The following is a 16,723-nucleotide window of genomic DNA, read 5'->3' on the forward strand; positions in this document are numbered from 1 at the left end:
ATTTTGTATTTGGGCATTTGATTTTTTTCTTAAGTGTAGTACTTTGCACTTGTCTATATTGAATTTCATCTTGTTGATTTCAGACCAGTTCTTCAATTTGTCAAGGTCATCTTGAATTCTAATCCTTATCCTCCAAAGTGCTAGCAATCCTTCCCAGCTTGGTTTTGCCCACAGATTTGATAAGGATACTCTCCAATCTATTATCCAAGTAATTAATGAAAATATTGAATAGTCCCGGACCCAGGACAAACCCCTGCAGGATCTCACTAGATACATCCTTCCAGTTTGGCTGTGAAGCATTGATAACTACTCTTTGAGTACAATCTTTCAACCAGATTTGCACCCATTTTATAGTAATTTTATCTAGAACACATTTCTCTAGTTTGCTTATGAGAATATCATGTGGGACTGCATCAAAAGCTTTACCAAAAACCAAGATCTGTCACACCTACAGCTCCCCTCACCATTTACTGGGCCAGTAATTTTGTCAAAGAAGGAAATTAGGTTGGTTTGGCATAATTCATGGATTCCAAGGGCCGAAGGGACCATTATGATCATCTAGCTTGACCACCTGTATAATACAGGCCATAGAACTTCCCCAAAATAATTCATAGACCATATCTTTTAGAAAAAATCCAATCCTGCATCTGAAGAAGTGGGTTTTTTACCCAGGAAAGCTTATGCCCAAATAAATCTGTTAGCCTTTAAGGTGCCACCAGACTCCTCGTTGTAATCCTGGTTTAAAAATGGTCAGTAATAAAGACTTCACCATGATCCTTGGTAAATTGTTCCAATGATTAATTTGTCTCACAGTTAAAAATGTATACATTATTTCCTGCCTGAATTTGTCTATCTTCAACTTTCAGCCTTTATATCTTGTTATACGTTTGTCTGCTAGATTGAAGAGCTCTTTAATAAATATTTGTTCCCCATGCAGGTACTTATAACTTGTAGTCAAGTCACCTCTTAACCTTCTGTTTGTTACACTAAATAGATTGAGCTCCTTGAGTCTATCACTATAAGGGTATGTCTACACCATGAAATTAGGTCAATTTTATAGAATTTGATTTTTAGAAATTGATTGTATACAGTCAATTGTGTATGTCCCCACTAAGCACCTTAAGTCAGCCTAGTGTGTCCTCAATACCATGGCTAGCATCTACTTACGGAGCAGTGCACTGTGGGTAGCTATCCCATAGTTCCTGCAGTCTCCGCTGCCCATTGGAATTCTGAGTTAAACTCCCAATGCCTGATGAGGCAAAAACATTGTCAAGGGTGGTTTTGGGTACATGTCGTCAGATGGCCCTTCCTCCTCCATGAAAGCAATGGCAGACAATTGTTTTGTGCCTTTTTTCCTGGGTTACTCGTGCGGACGCCATACCACGGCAAGCATGGAGCCCGCTCAGCTCACTGTCATCGCTGCTGTTGTGAGCATTGTAAACGGTTTGCGCATTATCCTGGAGTATGTGCAGAACTGGGCTAAGCACACCAGCACGAGAGCGATTGTGATGAGGACATGGACACAGACGTTCCTGAAAGCACGGGCTGTGGCAATTGGGACATCATGTGGGGCTGGTTGATACAGTGGAACACCGATTCTGGGCCCGGCAAACAAGCACAGACTGGTGGGACCGCATAGTGTTGCAGGTATGGGATGATTCACAGCAGCTGTGAAACTTTCACATGCGTAAGGCCACTTTCCTTGAACTTTGTGAGTTGCTTTCCCCCACCCTGACGTGCAGGAATACTAAGATGAGAGCTGCCCTGACAGCTGAGAAGCGAGTGGCGATAGCCCTGTGGAAGCTTGCAATGCCTGACTGCTACCGGTCAGTCAGGAATCAATTTGGAGTGGGCAGGTCTACTGCGGGGACTCCTGTGATCCAAGTAGCCAGTGCAATCACTGACGTTCTGCCAGCAAGGGTAGTGACTCTGGGAAACGTGCAGGTCATACTGGGTGGCTTTGCTGCAATGGGGTTCCCTAACTATGGTGGGGCAATAGATGGAATGCATATCCCTATCTTTGCACCGGACCACCTTGCCAACCAGTATGTAAACCACAAGGGGTACTTCTCAATGGTGCTGCAAGCACTAGTGGATCACAAAGGACATTTCACCGACATCAGTGTGGGATGGCTGGGAAAGGTGCATGACGCTCACATCTTTAGGAACTCCGGACTGTTCGAGCAGTTGCAAGAAGGGACTTACTTTCCAGACCAGAAAATTACTGTTGGGGATGTTGAAATCCCAGTAGTTACCCTTGGGGACCCAGCCTACCCCTTGCTCCCATGGCTCATGAAGCTGTACACAGGCAGCCTGGACAGTAGTAAGGAGCAGTTCAACTATAGGCTGAGCAAGTGCAGAATGGTGGTAGAATGTGCCTTTGGACATTTAAAAGCTTGCTGGTGCTGTTTGCTGACTAGGTTAGACCTCAGCGCAACCAACATTCCCATTGTTATTGCTGCTTGCTGTGTGCTCCATAATATCTGTGTGAGTAAGGGGGAGACGTTTATGGTAGGGTGGGAGGTTGAGGCAAATCGCCTGGCGGCCGATTTTGAGCAGCCAGTCACCAGGGTGATTTAGAAGAGCACAGCTAGGCGCGCTGCGCATCAGAGAAGCTTTGAAAACCAGTTTCATGACTGGCCAGGCTACGGTGTGACAGTTGTGTGTGTTTCTCCTTGCTGTAAACCCGCCCCCTTTGTTGATTTTAATTCCCTGTAAGCCAACCACGCTCCCCCCTTCGATCGCAGCTGGCAAAGGAAATAAAGTAACTATATTGTTTTGAAACCATGCATTCTTTCTTTATTAATTAGAAAAAAAAGTGAGATAACTGACAAGGTAGCCCGGGTTGGGTGGGGTGCAGGAGGAGGGAAGGACAAGGCCACATTGCTTATTGTAGCCACACTACAAATCAAAACTGTTTGAATGACAGCCTTCTGTTGCTTAGGCCATCCTCTGGAGTGGAGTGGCTGGGTGCCTGGCGCCGGCACCTCCCCCTCCCCCGCCCCCTCCGTGTTCTTGGGTGTCTGGGTGAGGAGGATATGGAACTTGGGGAGGAGGGCAGGCGGTTATACAATGGATGCAGCGGGGGGCTGTGCTCTTGTTGGCTTTCCTGCAGCTCCAATAGACACTTCATCATGTCTGTTTGCTCCCCCATTAGCCTCAGCATCGCCTCCTGCCTCTGCTGTTTGTGCTCACTTAATGCTTTCCTGGCCTCTACCACTGAATGCCTCCATGCATTAAGCCGTGCCCTATCAGTGCGGGAGGACTGCATGAGCTCGGGAAACATGTCATCGCGAGTGCGTTTTTTTTTTGCCTTCTAATCTGCGATAACCTCAGGTACGGACATGATGGGGGGAGCATAGAAACATTTGCATCAGGGGGAGATAAAAAGGGAGAGTAAAATTTAGATGATACATTTCTGAGAACAAAAGGGAGACTCTTTCACAGTGAATCAAGCAATTCACAGCAGACAGCACATGTGCTTTAGGTACAAGGTCGCATTTTGCTTTTTATATTGAGCTGGTATGGTGACACATCACAGACAGCTGGGCAACAGAATTCAGTTTCCAGGCAGCCATAGTCAGCCTTTTGGTATGCAGGGTTGGCTTCTTACCCCTTCATAACATGTGGGAATGGTTTCAAAGTGCAGCGCCATTCTTTCCCATAGCAAGCAATGCCGAGTGGGTTTCACATTTAAAAGGAGGGGCTGCGGTTTTCGAGTGGATGTGCAGCACACACCTCCCCCCCGTGCCGCCACATGGCTATTCTCTGGGATTATCTCTTCACCGCTTCCCCCGCAGTGTGGCTATTCTCCGGGATGATCCCTTTTAGCCAAGCGCAAACAACCCAGCATGAACGGGGTCCTTTTACTGTTCCCTTACAAAAATCCCCCTAGTTCAACCAGGTGACCATGAATGATATCACTCTCCTGAGGCTAACACAGAAAGATAAAGACCGAATGTTGCTTGAATGTGACCAAAACCGAGGACCATGCGCTGCCATGCTTTGTGCAGCAATGATTTCATACTACTTGCTGCTGGCTTGGCGTGGTAAAGTGTCCTACCGTGGAGGACGAAATAAGGCAGCCCTCTCCAGAAAGCTTCTGCAAAGGCTTTCAGAGTACCTCCAGGAGAGCTTCATGGAGATGTTCCTGGAGGATTCCCGCTCCATCCCCAGACACGTTAACAGACTTTCCCAGTAGCTCTACTGGCCACGAATTCATCCCAATTATTTAGGGCAAATCAAACATTAAACACTATTACTTTTAAACCCTGTACTGTAGTTACAAATGTGCACTCACCAGAGCTGCCTTCTCCAGCTTCAGGGTCGGGGATCCCGCCTTGGGAGGGTATTGGCTCCAGGGTGCTGAAAAGGTCCTGGCTGCTGAGGAGAACGGATTCACCGCTTGCCTGCTGCGCATTCTCCAACTCCTCCTCCTCCTGCTCCTCATCCACAAAATCTTCCTCCCTGTTGCGTGAGACTCCCCCCTTGCAGGTGTCCATGGACAGTGGTGGGATAGTGGTAGGGTCCCCCCCCGAATGCCATGCAGCTGATCATAAAAGTGGCACGTATGGGGCTCTGACCTGGAGCGACCATTTGCCTCCTTTGTCTTTTGGTAGGCTTGCCTGAGCTCCTTAACTTTCATGCGGCACTGCTGAGTGTCCCTGTTGTAGCCTCTCTCCACCATGCCCTGTGCGATTTTGGCATATATATTAACATTTCTTCTTTTTGACCGGAGTTTGGCCTGCACAGATTCTTCTCCCCACACAGCAGTGAGATCCAGTATCTCTCTTTTGGTCCATGGTGGAGCTCATTTGCAATTCTGGGGGAACTGCATGGTCACCTGTGCTGCTGAGCTTGCCAAGCTGACGAAACAGGAAATGAAATTAAAAGTTTCCTGGGGCTTTTCCTGTGTATTTGGCTAGTGCATTGGAGTTCAAAGTGCTGTCCAGAGCAGTCACATTGGAGCACTCTGGGACAACTCCCAGAGGCCATTACCGTCGAATTGCGTCTGCACTACCCCAAATTTGACCCAGCAAGGTCAATTTTAGCGCTACTCTCCTTGCCAGGGAGGAGTACAGAAGTCAATTTTAAGAGCCTTTTAGGTCGACGGAAAGGGGTTAGTTGTGTAGACGCATTCATTTTAAAATCGACCTAACGCAGCTAAATTCGACTTAACCCCATAGTGTAGACCAGGGCTAAGGCACGTTTTCTAATTTGTTAGTCATTCTTGTGGTTCTTCTCTGAACCCTCTCCAATTTATCGACATCCTTCTTGAATTATGGGCACCAGAAGTGGACACAGTATTCTAGCAGCAGTCACACCACTGCAAAATACAGAGGTAAAATTAACCTCTCTACTCCTACTTGAGATTCCTCTGTTTATGCATCCCAGGATTGCACTGGGAGATTGGGAGCTCATGTTCAGTTGATTATCCAACATTACCCCTAAATCTTTTTCAGAGTCACCGATTCCCAGGATAGTCTCTCATCCTGTAAGTATGGCCTACATTCTTTGTTCCTGTATTATACATTTACGTTTAGCTAAATTAAAACTCTGAATTTTTATTCTCACCTCCACCTACTTCTCTGGTGGTGGATGTGGTGAATGAGTGGGGGAAACAACATTGCACCAAGCTGACCCCATATGACAAAGACGAGAAGGGCGTGGACCTTGTCAGGTAGAAATCTTACTCATCTGCAATCTTACAGTTTTTTATCACAAATTACCAGGCAGTCATGGCAAAATATAATTACATAAACTACACAAAATTTACTGCACCTTCCACTGGAAAAGAGTAAGCATTTTCAGGCCATCATTGCTAAGGGGCAGTTACTGGTCAGGACATCCCTTCAGGTGTCCTTAGATGTAGCAGACATCATTCTACAGCAGTAGTTATGTGCACGGCATTCTGGATCCAACTGTCCCGCTTTCTTGGAGAGGTCCAGAGAACTGCACAGGACCTCCCTTTTTGATGGTTTGAAGTTGTTTTCTGATGAGAACATGGATGAGTTCCTGTGCTCTTTGAAAGACTCCAAAGCCACTTTACAATCTCTGGGAATTTATACCCTTACAAACAAAAGAAAATTTGGTAGGTCACAAAGCACCCAGTGTTCCCTTCCAACCCAATTCTCTGGTTTGCAAAGACTCCCCGTTTTGCAAAATCCATAGGTTCCAGAGGAAGAGAATCACTCATCCATCAGGCCTGAATATTCAATGAGCATCCTTACTGAAACACTAGTTTTGATGGGTTGGTTGATGGTTTGCAACCTCTCCAGTCTTTAGTTCACCACTTGCAACAATTTGCCACCTCTCCACATTTGGAGACAGACTTTCTGATTTTTGTTATGCCTGGGAGTGGATTACTACAGACAGTGAGTCTTGGAGATTGTAACATTGAGCTACATCCACTTTACCTCCCTCCCTCCTTTCCACCCTTCTTCTCCATCCCTCTTCAGGGACCCCCATGGGTGGCAGGTGGAGCCCCCCTTTGGGGAGGCTAGCCATGGCTGCATCCCTTCTGTTCCCTCCTCCGTGGACGGAGCCCTGAGACCCCCCTCACTGCCCCCCTGCGGCCAGAGGAGCCCCGAGCTGGCCAGAGCCCTGAGACCCCCCTGTTACCCCCCGCGACTGGTGTACTTCAAGAAACTGCTATCTGTGGGAATTTGCTACATCAGATAGCAGTTTTTTACAATCCCTTACATATGAGTAACTGCTACAGGTAGCAAATTCCCACAGGTAGCAGTTTCTCACACCACAGGCAGACTAAATAAAATCTTCCCCTCAAAACCCTGCAACCAGGGCATCTGTTGGCTGCAGCAGCACCAAGGGAGGCTGAGCCGCCACTGGCCTATTATACCTGCCACCCATGGGGACCCCTCTCACTAGCACTTCCTGAAACGGGCAATAAACTCCCTTCTTTGTTTAGGAATGATAGAGGCTGTCTCTACTCAACATGGAGGGAAAGGGCTTCTAATCAAGATACTTTCTCATGCCAAAGAAAAATGGAAGGTGGAGACTGATTTTAGTTTTAAGACTACTAAACCAATTTTGTAAAGTCTCAGAAGTTCATGATCATGACTCTGGCAGCTATAATTTCTTCACTAAATTCAAGGGATTGTTTTTTGGCCCTCGACCTACAATATGCATATTGCCATACAGTGATACATCCATCTCACAGAAAACAAAACAAAAATTTGTTACGGATCATTTCAATACTGAGTTTTCCCCTTTGGGCTCACCACAGCTCCAAGAGTGTTTTCAAAGATTCTAACAGTGGTGGCTGCTTATCTTCATTGAGAGACGATTTTAGTATTCCTGTGCCTCGACGATTGGCTGTTCATGGGTCAGTCTTTTGAAAGAATGCTGTCAGCCACACAGATGGTTTTTTCTCTGTTCCTGGAATTGAGTCTTCCACTTAATGTAAAAAAAAAAAATCATGTTGATCTCTGCAGAAAATGCAGTTTGTGACCGGGGTTCCAGTGGGGGCCAGCTGTGGTCACTCAATTAGGGTGAACTGCAAAGAATGGGGCAGACAATTCCCATAAAGCTGGTGGATATTCCATATTTAGATTTACCAAGACAGCATAAAACAGCTTCTTTATTACCTCACTGGTGACTCAGAAGTCCAAACAACACAGTTCCCTTAAAGTGATCCAGCCTCAGGACTCCATCTACCTAAGTCAAATATGATGATTCCTTAAAATCTTATTTCATCATATAAAAGAAAACGTTCCACCAATCCCAAAGGATCGGATGCATTACCTCCCAGATTATTGAATATTCCAGATCTTACCCAAATACAGCTACAGCCAATTCTTATTAACTAAACTAAAATTTATTAAAAAACAAGAGAGAGAGAGAAAGACCAGTATACATACAGACATGAGTTCAATTCATTGACTTTTAGATTCATAGCAGAGATGGTGAGCTTTATAGTTGCAAAGAGTTCCTTTAGAATTCAGTTAATAAATTATAGTCCAATGCCCAAATATCGCATTCAGGGCTTACCAGCCTAACTGGGACCTCAGTCTTGTGACTCAAACTTCCCCTGGTGAAGCTTAAGGAAATCTGAGATGACAGAATCAGGACCCAAGGATTTTTTTATTCAATTTCATGTCCTCTTCGACAAGTTGGGGTTCCTCTGGGAACAAAAAGGTAATTAGGATGACTTTGAAGGAGGTCCATCACTGGTACTTAGCTACAGAATTAACATAAGGCAATTTCCTTGTTCCTCCACCATTCACAGTACATTTCAAAGAGATGAATACCAATATATCCCGTGTTTACGATTCATTTAAATGCTAGGATGTTATTTTGATTTCTGAACTATTACATTGTCGACCCTACTCATACATATGTAAATACACAAACATCCCTCCACATGTCTTTTGAGGGTTATTTATGAATGAAAAGTCTGACTCTTTTTACACCATAAAAACGCTGGGAATAAAAAGAAAATGCTAAAAATATGGACACAAACGCAGAACAGGTTTTATAAAATCCTTGACCTTCCAGGCCTCAAGATCCAAGGGAAGCTTGTTGTACCAATAAAATAAAAACCAGCAGGATCTTATTAAAGGGAAAAAGGCAAAATACCACATTTACTGTGAATACAGAAAGAATCATAGTAAGCAGTTAGTTATAGTTATAACATTCCATTCAATCTCAAATTTATTCTCACATTCATTCATACACACACACACACAGGTTCTGCAAGGTTGTTATCATAGTTACCAGCCTTAGAGTTGCTCATGCCAAGCCACTGGCCAGGTGGCCTGGACATGAGGAGGGAGCAGGGCCTTGTCAGATGCTCATCTGATGCTCCTGGAAGTTGGTTTTCAGAATCAGACCCCAAAGTTCTCACTTTCTAGAGTCCATTTTTATAGGAATTTCTTCCTATGCCTGTCTATGGGAATTGCTTCATCATGCTGTTGCTGAATCAATCAGCAGATAGCACATTTCTGACGGCTCCAAGATGTTATCTTGTTCTTTGGTTCTCCCATTCTTGAGGCTGTTGGGTGGATTCCAGTCTGCCCTCCGGGGGGTCCTCTGGTTATTTCCACTTGATGCCTTCTTCGGCCGATGGACACTGGATTCTTAGGCTGGCACCTCCCTGATCATTCAGTTATTATCCACACCAAGCATCCATCCACATACATCCTCTATCTCTATTTTAATCACAATTGTTAATACAACAAAAGGGTGCGGAGTCTCTGGGTGCTGTTTCTGTTGTTAGAGTATTGCTTTGAGTCTCTCTCTCTGTGTGAGTAGTTGTTGTTACAAAGAATTGCTTTGAGAATAGACTCTGTCTTAGAATGTACTAACACAATTAGCAGCTTGCAAGTTTCACACATAGAGGGAGAGAAACAGTTCCAAAAACCAAGAGACCTCTTAATTAGTAATACCCTGGAATTTAAACTCTGGAGAATCAAACTCATTTGTGATTTTAATACAGAACTTCTTTAATATGATCCAACAAGCTCTAGCCAGGAAAACCCTACAAGAAAATGTTATTGGTACTGGAATGGCTGGAAATGCAAAATATATTTTCTTCTTCAGAAGAGAACTTTTAATTATTAACAACAAAAATAAGCCATGTAGAGAGTGCAGAATCATGCTTTCTTCTCACGGTGAAGGAAATGAATTCACAAGAACACAGAAATCCCGGTTATCAAGAAATTCTGTGAAATAGGCAATTGGGGGTGGGGGAGGGGGGAGGACAACCAAAGAACAGAGACAGTAGAGAATATTGCCCCAATTCAAAACCTGGGTGGTCCTTGAAAGTTTGATGACAGTTGAGGATTTGTATTGCACAATATTCCAACTCAGGCTGGGATGCTGAAAACCAAGCAGTTTATTTTGAAGTAATGCTGCCATATACGTTCTTGTGCAGTAATTCTTAACATTTCCCCTACAGGACTATTTTTTCCATACTGTAATCTAGCTGGCGCATTTCTCCCACTTGGCAACATCAGAAAGGCAGATTCCTCACCTCCTCCTAAAACATGTTCACAATCTCCAGTTTAAGGACTATGTTGCTATTGTTTCAGTGTGTCTGCAGATTCAGGCATGCATTACTGCATCAGTTTATGCTCAGTTCACTTTTTCAAGTTCATCTCTGCAACTATTAGGACTAGAAACATAATATATTTTAATTAAAGGATAAGAAAAGGAGGATGATTGTGTCCCTCCAGACAACTGAAGTAGACCCCTACTTTGAGAACTCCTGTTCTAATTCCATTTTCTTTTTGTTGCTCCTGTTTGTGGCAGTGTTCTGAGGCACCATTTCATGTAATGTCATCAGTTGGCATCTAGGGCTCTCTTTGATAGTGTGAAAGAATATCTATAAAGCAAATGAACAACGTGTATCAGTTATTTTCATTCAAACATATTTTTTGTCATTTCCTTTGTTACTATAAATATGTATAAAATCCAATGATATTACTGGGTAAAATACATAATTTAAAATAGCTTTGATGGAAAATAAACTGTATGGTTGAAAATAGCATATCCTTCAAAATAGTTTTTTTGATAAAATTTATTATGAACAATACAGTTTTGAACAATTTGTAGATTCTACTTATATGCAGTTGATATGCAATATGTATAGTGAATTTAGTGCTACAGGCCCTATACTTTAATTGCGTTTGTTTGCTCTGTTTCAGACGGTTCGCCATGGTTTTCCTTATTTGCCTACTGCCTTAGCTTTTGACCCAGTTCAGAAAATTCTGGCTGTGGGGACAAGAACAGGAGCCATACGAATGTATCCTTTCTTATTCAAAGTCTTTACAGTTTCTGTACTTTCAAAACTGTCGTGACATGAATCAGCTTCATTCCACAAACACTCAGGTAAGATACATTTTATAATGTTTTACTTCACTGTTTGGACTGGAAAAATTATCTGAAAAAAGTTGTTTTTTTTGGTTGTTCTGGAATTAATATTGGCTTATGAATGTGACTAAGGATGACATTTCACGCATGAATTACTGGCTTAGGAATAACACTGGCTAATACATAGTTAATTTTTATGCTCAGTATGTGAAAGTGGAAGGATTAAAAACAAGTATATTAGGTTCCAAACAAGGATACATGTGGAGGAAATTCTTTTAGATATTTTCATTCTTCATGAGTTTCTTCAAAAGTGAATATCCATTTATAAAATTGGGCATTGTTACAATAATATTTTGCCTTGAAGTTTTGATGTTTATAATTTAATACGCATAACTCCTCAACTCTCAGTTGTTAGCCTAGGATACTTTTGGAATTCATTTTTACAAAAGATTAGGATGACCATGAGCCTCACTGGGAGGGAAAGAGAGAGAACTGGATATCTTTTTTTTAATATAAATTTAATTTTGCAAAATGTTCAGATATCATATTGATGAGTGTGGTAGAAATGTTGCGCTACCGATAGATAAAATGAGTCAACCTGTCAACAGAGGGAAAAATTCAATACAAAAGAAATGAAAATTCAGACATGGTCTGATTTTTGAGAATCTAAAAAGTACATTTCAAAGTTCTGAATTACAGGATGTTCCTCTGAACACGTTTCTCAATTTCTCAAGGCCCAAACAGTTCCGCCAAACTGGGATACATGTCAATAAGGGAAAAACAAGAAAAACAGTGCAGGAGGGTTAAAATGTTATAGGTTTGTTGTATTTAACGAAAGGAATTTTTTTTTTTGTAACCTCAGTTTACAGGTTCAGCACTTCTGCTGTAAATAATTGGCAATAAGTGAGAACATGAGTGCCCTGGTTCTATGAACACTAACACATAAGCTTAACTACAATCCAAGAGGATTTCAATTTTAAGCTTCTCAATACTTATTACATTATATACCCCTATAAATCCCAGGTTTAAAACGGAAAGGTATTTTATGAAGTATGGTCAATTTATTCTATACAGATTCTTCTACTCTCCTCTTCACCATAGTGCCTATGAGTCTAGTGACAGCAGAGGCAAGGTGCAAAAAAAGTGAAAACTATTTGTTTGGAAACTCAGCCAGTGCCTCACATAACACATTTAGCAAGTAGGGTCTTGATTCCTCACATATTAGAGTGCTCTTGTGCTCAATACATTTTATCCTCAAAGGCCTTGATGTTTTTCCAGTATAAGCCTTTCACAAGGACACTAAACAAGTTATACCACAAAGTCTGTGCTGTTGGTGATTCTGCTCTTACTATAACATTATTTACCTCAATGAAGTAGATAGAATATATCCCATTGAACACATACGTTTCTGGCATGGAAAATCTCTGCATGTTCTGTACTTCTGACAGACCACAGCTCAAATTGTATTCTGCTATGGAAATACCTAGGGAAGGGGACTAAAGCTTTACCTCTGTTGAAGTGGGCTGTAGCCCACGAAAGCTTATGCTCTAATAAATTTGTTAGTCTCTAAGGTGTCACAAGTACTCCTGTTCTTTTTACCTCTGGGAGTTTCATTCACACAGTCACCTCAGAGCCCTGATTCCTTTGCCCTCCTCTTCCCCTGACCCCAGCAGCCAGGCTCTTTTAGGAGCTGTGCTGCTATTGGCCAGGCACCCTATGGCTACATAAAATTCCTGCTCTAAGGAAAGTGCAGGTGCAGAGCCCAGATTAATGCTTCTTTCAAGCAGCGGTGTAGCTAGGAGTGGAAATTTGGGTGGGCGGGCAATGACAGACTGCTAGCTCAGCTTCTCCCCCAACACCATGCCCTTGTCCTAGCCCTGGTGCCCCCAGATATGGCTTCATCTGTCGAGCTGATAATGCACATGGAGCGAGGACCCCACCCTCATGCTCCAGTGTGGGTAGCTGCTGGGCTAAAAAAAGTTCCCCCCCTTTTGGGCTGAAATTCCCCACATTACTTAAGGCAGAGAGGGGAGATAATAGGCACTGACCCCCCTCCCCCCTTCAGTTGAGCAGAGTCCGCAGGCTACATCTTCCCCCCAACCCCCACCACAGGGTACCCAGCCAGGGAAACGGGTTCCCTGAGCCTCGCCATCTTGGGAAGAGAGAAAGTTTATCCAGAGAGGGGAGGGAAAACTGGGGTGGGGGGGCTGGATAGGGGAGGGCAAAGGCCAAGGGCCAGAGTAGGGGGGAAGGGGCAGGACCCAGGGGGGTGCGAGACATGGGTGAGGCAGCAGAACTGGGGGGCATAGCGGAGCCTGGGACTGGGGTGAAGAGGGATTGGGGGGGGTGCAGGAGGGATCCGGGACCCTGGGGAGGGGGGGCAGGAGGGATCGGGGGGCCTGTCTCTCCCCACCCCCTCCAGCTGGCCCTTACCGCTCAGCAGGCACCAGAAGATGAGGCTGCCCCATGTGCACAAGCTAGAGTTCTGCCCGCCTCTCTCAACTCTGGCTCTGTCTCCGTCTGCCCAGCCAGTCGTGTCCCTCTGTCCTGCCAGCACTGCTGTGTCTGTGAAACCTGCACTTACACACTGCTGCCCCGGTCTCTAGTCATGTGCCTAGTTACCTAGACTGGCTTCTCTCCGGCCCCAGCGCTGGCCCCACCCAGACCTGCCTGCACAAGGCACCTCCCCACACACACTTGGGACGACTCCCTCCCTCCCTCCCAACCTGTGTATTCGGATGGCTCCAGCCCTGCCCACACTCCATCCTGAATTTCAGGTGCCTGAGTGTTGCTCCGGGCCACTGTGGCAGCACTACACCTCTGCTCAGATTTGGGTGGGCCTGGATGCTAAGTGGGTGGACTGCAGCTCACCTAGCCCTAGCTGTGGCTACACCCCTACTTTCAAGTAGCATTAAATTAAGTCTGGATATCCTCTATCACAGGAAGGGAACATTTTGTGGAGAAGAGCTCTGCCCCCATCCTTGCTCAGCCCTGCAGTTATCTGTGGAGGGGCTTTCAAAGGAAGGAGGGGAACAATGCTGCTGAAGTGGCACTTCTTTCTATACCTTTCCAGACCAATCTGCTAGCTTAGAGTCCCCTCTGTTCATGGAAAATTTAATAATTCTATTATCTGAATCAATCAATAGCATCACCCAAGTTTCTCTACCTATGTGTAATTAGAGAGAGAATAATATACTGTTGTTCATTTCTAAATCTCTTGTTAAAATACCCCTGTGTTTGAACATTCCTACTATTCCTCTGACATGAATGTGCCTAATATTCCTATGACAGCTATTGAATATGAGGACAGATGTATTAAATCAATGCCATTTTTAAATTATGGGAATACTAGAGGAGTACTAGAGCATCTGAATTTTTTAAAAAGCATGTTCATTTTCTCCTCTTACAATGTGCACATGGTTAGTCATTTTAAGACAAATTTATTACAATCGTTTGTTTCTGGGCTGAGACCTGTTATGCTAACTTCAACATTTTAAAAACTGATTTATTGTTACCCTCCTGAAAATTGAATTTATAATAGGGAGACTTTTAAAATATCAAAAAACTGAGCAGGTTTTAATGACTTTCTATCTTACACAGTCTTCTGCGTAAAGTGCTTCTAGTGGATCAGCACATAGTGTCCTGAAACTTATTAGTGTTAGATGATAATAGAGTGGAGGAATCACTTCAGTATACCTTGCTGTTGCTTTTTTAGTCTCTGCTGTTGGTGGCACTGAACAGTCCTGGTGATGGTACAAGGAGGACAATTTGGCCATCATGAAGAAAATCAATTCAATACCAGCCTCCGACTAGACTGGATTATTGATTATTTATATTGTGGTATCTCCCAAAGGACCCTACTAAGATTAGGATCCTGTTTCGTTAGACAACACAAACACACAGGAAGACAGAGTTACTCTCCAAAATACTTACAGTGGTCATGGAATGAATCTGCCTTTGACCAATGCAAATCATGTGGTGGTAATACTGATTTTCTTTCCAGCAAAGAAACTATTCTGTGGCCCTAAACTCTTAACGGTAGATCCAAAAACACTGACACAAGCTAGAACAAGGTGCTACAGTACACGATTTCTCTATGATCCTAAATTAGGGACCTAGGTAGAAATTAAACATACATATGGAGGAGGTGAATTTTTCTGTGCATTTTCCATAGGAAATATTGAGACAAGAGGCAGAACAATAATGTGATAGAATTGACAAGAATAAGTAGTTCCTTATGTCCTTAGGGATACCAAAGTTAATGATACCTTGTGTTTTATGACATAGTTAAGTATTAGTCATTTAAATTTGTTCATATGGACTCTAGCCCATTAATTCCAGAATATCTTTCAGGAACAAAGGGGTTGGGAATGAAAACCAGCGGTTTCTGGGAGGAGGAGGAGGAGCAGCAAGGGAACAAGAGCAGTGGGCAAGACAAGATGGAGAACTGGATGAGTAGGCAGGAGAAAACAGAAGAACTGGATCTGATGGGCCCATCTATTGAAGATGGAGAGACCTTTGTGCAAATATGGATTAAATGAAAGGAAAATCGGGGACAATAACTTTAGGTCCATACTCCAATCTGAAAAAGTACAGAATGGCTTAGTTTCTTATCAAAGTTCAAAAATATGTTTCTTAATCATATCTTTTCTTAATTCTATACTTACAGAAAGACCAAAATATGTTATCATAATGGGGACTTAATAGCAGTCATTGTAGTTACATTAGCAAAGTAATTGTCTTTCTAGCCACCTATTTTAAAATGCCCATATCTTTTCAAGTGAAAATTTTTGTATGTGCTTTACTAGACTGTGGTGCCTATCTCACACATTGATTTAAATTTGTGCTTAGTTATACAGTGTGCAAAATAAGGATATTAATACCTACCCATCTTTGTAAAGCATTTTGAGAGCTACAGTTAAGTGTTATATAACTGCAAAGCATTGTTAGACCTGTTATACAGATGGGAACACTGATTCAAAGAAAGGTTGAATAAAGTAGCTGAGTGACAGTGAAAGATAGTGGGTTGGATCTCAGATGAAAGATTTGGGTTTGTGTCTTCGTTTGACAATTATTTGCTGTCTGACCTTGACCTTCTTGTATTCTCCACTTGTAAAATGGGGATATTAATACTTGTCCTACAGGATTAATTAATGTGAGGGTTAAATGGGACTGTTCGTACAGCTCTTTTGAAAAAAATAAGGCTCTATATAAGTAATTATTATACACTGTACCTCCAGTGGTATGGAGGAACAGTGAGCACTGTATAGAGGAGAACAAATAGTGCCGCCTCTATTTTAGATTATATAATCTGGTGGTTAGGGCAACTGCCAGAGAGATGGGAGTCTCAGGGTCCAGTCTCCTTGCTCAGCATGCTGCCTTTTGTGGATCACCTTCTTAGGTGCCTATCTCACCACAATCATTGACTAGGGAGCCAAGGCACCTTATTCAGGCTTTGTGGATTGCAGTGTTTGTCCAGAGATTTTCTAGGTGCGTAAAAGTTAGGTATGTTGCAAAGCTCAGCATTGCAACACCAAAGTCCCTTTGTGGGTCCTGGCCTTAGTAAACAATTCTGTTGATGCACAAGAATCATAGAATCATAGAAGATTAGGATTGGAAGAGACCTCAGGAGGTCATCTAGTCCAACTCCCTGCTCAAAGCAGCAAAGAAGAGAGATATCAAGCTCATTCTTTCTTAGATCTGTTTGCTACCATGAATAAAACACATAATAGTGTATTTGTGACCCTGAAGTTAGGAGCTATGTCTCTGAATGCTCACAGGGAACAGATCTGTTGAGTAAGATGGTTCATTTTCAGCAATAAGGTGACAGGCTGAACATTAGTGGGCGATTGGTGCACACTTCAATTGTGTTTCAACCACCCAAGCAGTG

General features: G+C 43.2%; 1 protein-coding gene across 3 annotated transcripts in view; it reads left to right on the forward strand.

Annotated features, from left to right (window-relative positions):
• STXBP5L (syntaxin binding protein 5L) overlaps positions 1-16,723 on the forward strand; it is a 433,225-nt gene that overhangs the window by 27,707 nt on the left and 388,795 nt on the right. For all 3 annotated transcript variants that reach the window (XM_077807341.1, XM_077807339.1, XM_077807340.1), the window contains exon 2: positions 10,668-10,765. In XM_077807341.1, coding sequence (XP_077663467.1) covers positions 10,668-10,765 — 98 coding nt within the window. The remainder of the gene's footprint in view (positions 1-10,667; positions 10,766-16,723) is intronic.

This window comes from Eretmochelys imbricata, chromosome 1, assembly GCF_965152235.1.
Source record: "Eretmochelys imbricata isolate rEreImb1 chromosome 1, rEreImb1.hap1, whole genome shotgun sequence".
In the NCBI taxonomy this organism is placed as follows: domain Eukaryota; kingdom Metazoa; phylum Chordata; order Testudines; family Cheloniidae; genus Eretmochelys; species Eretmochelys imbricata.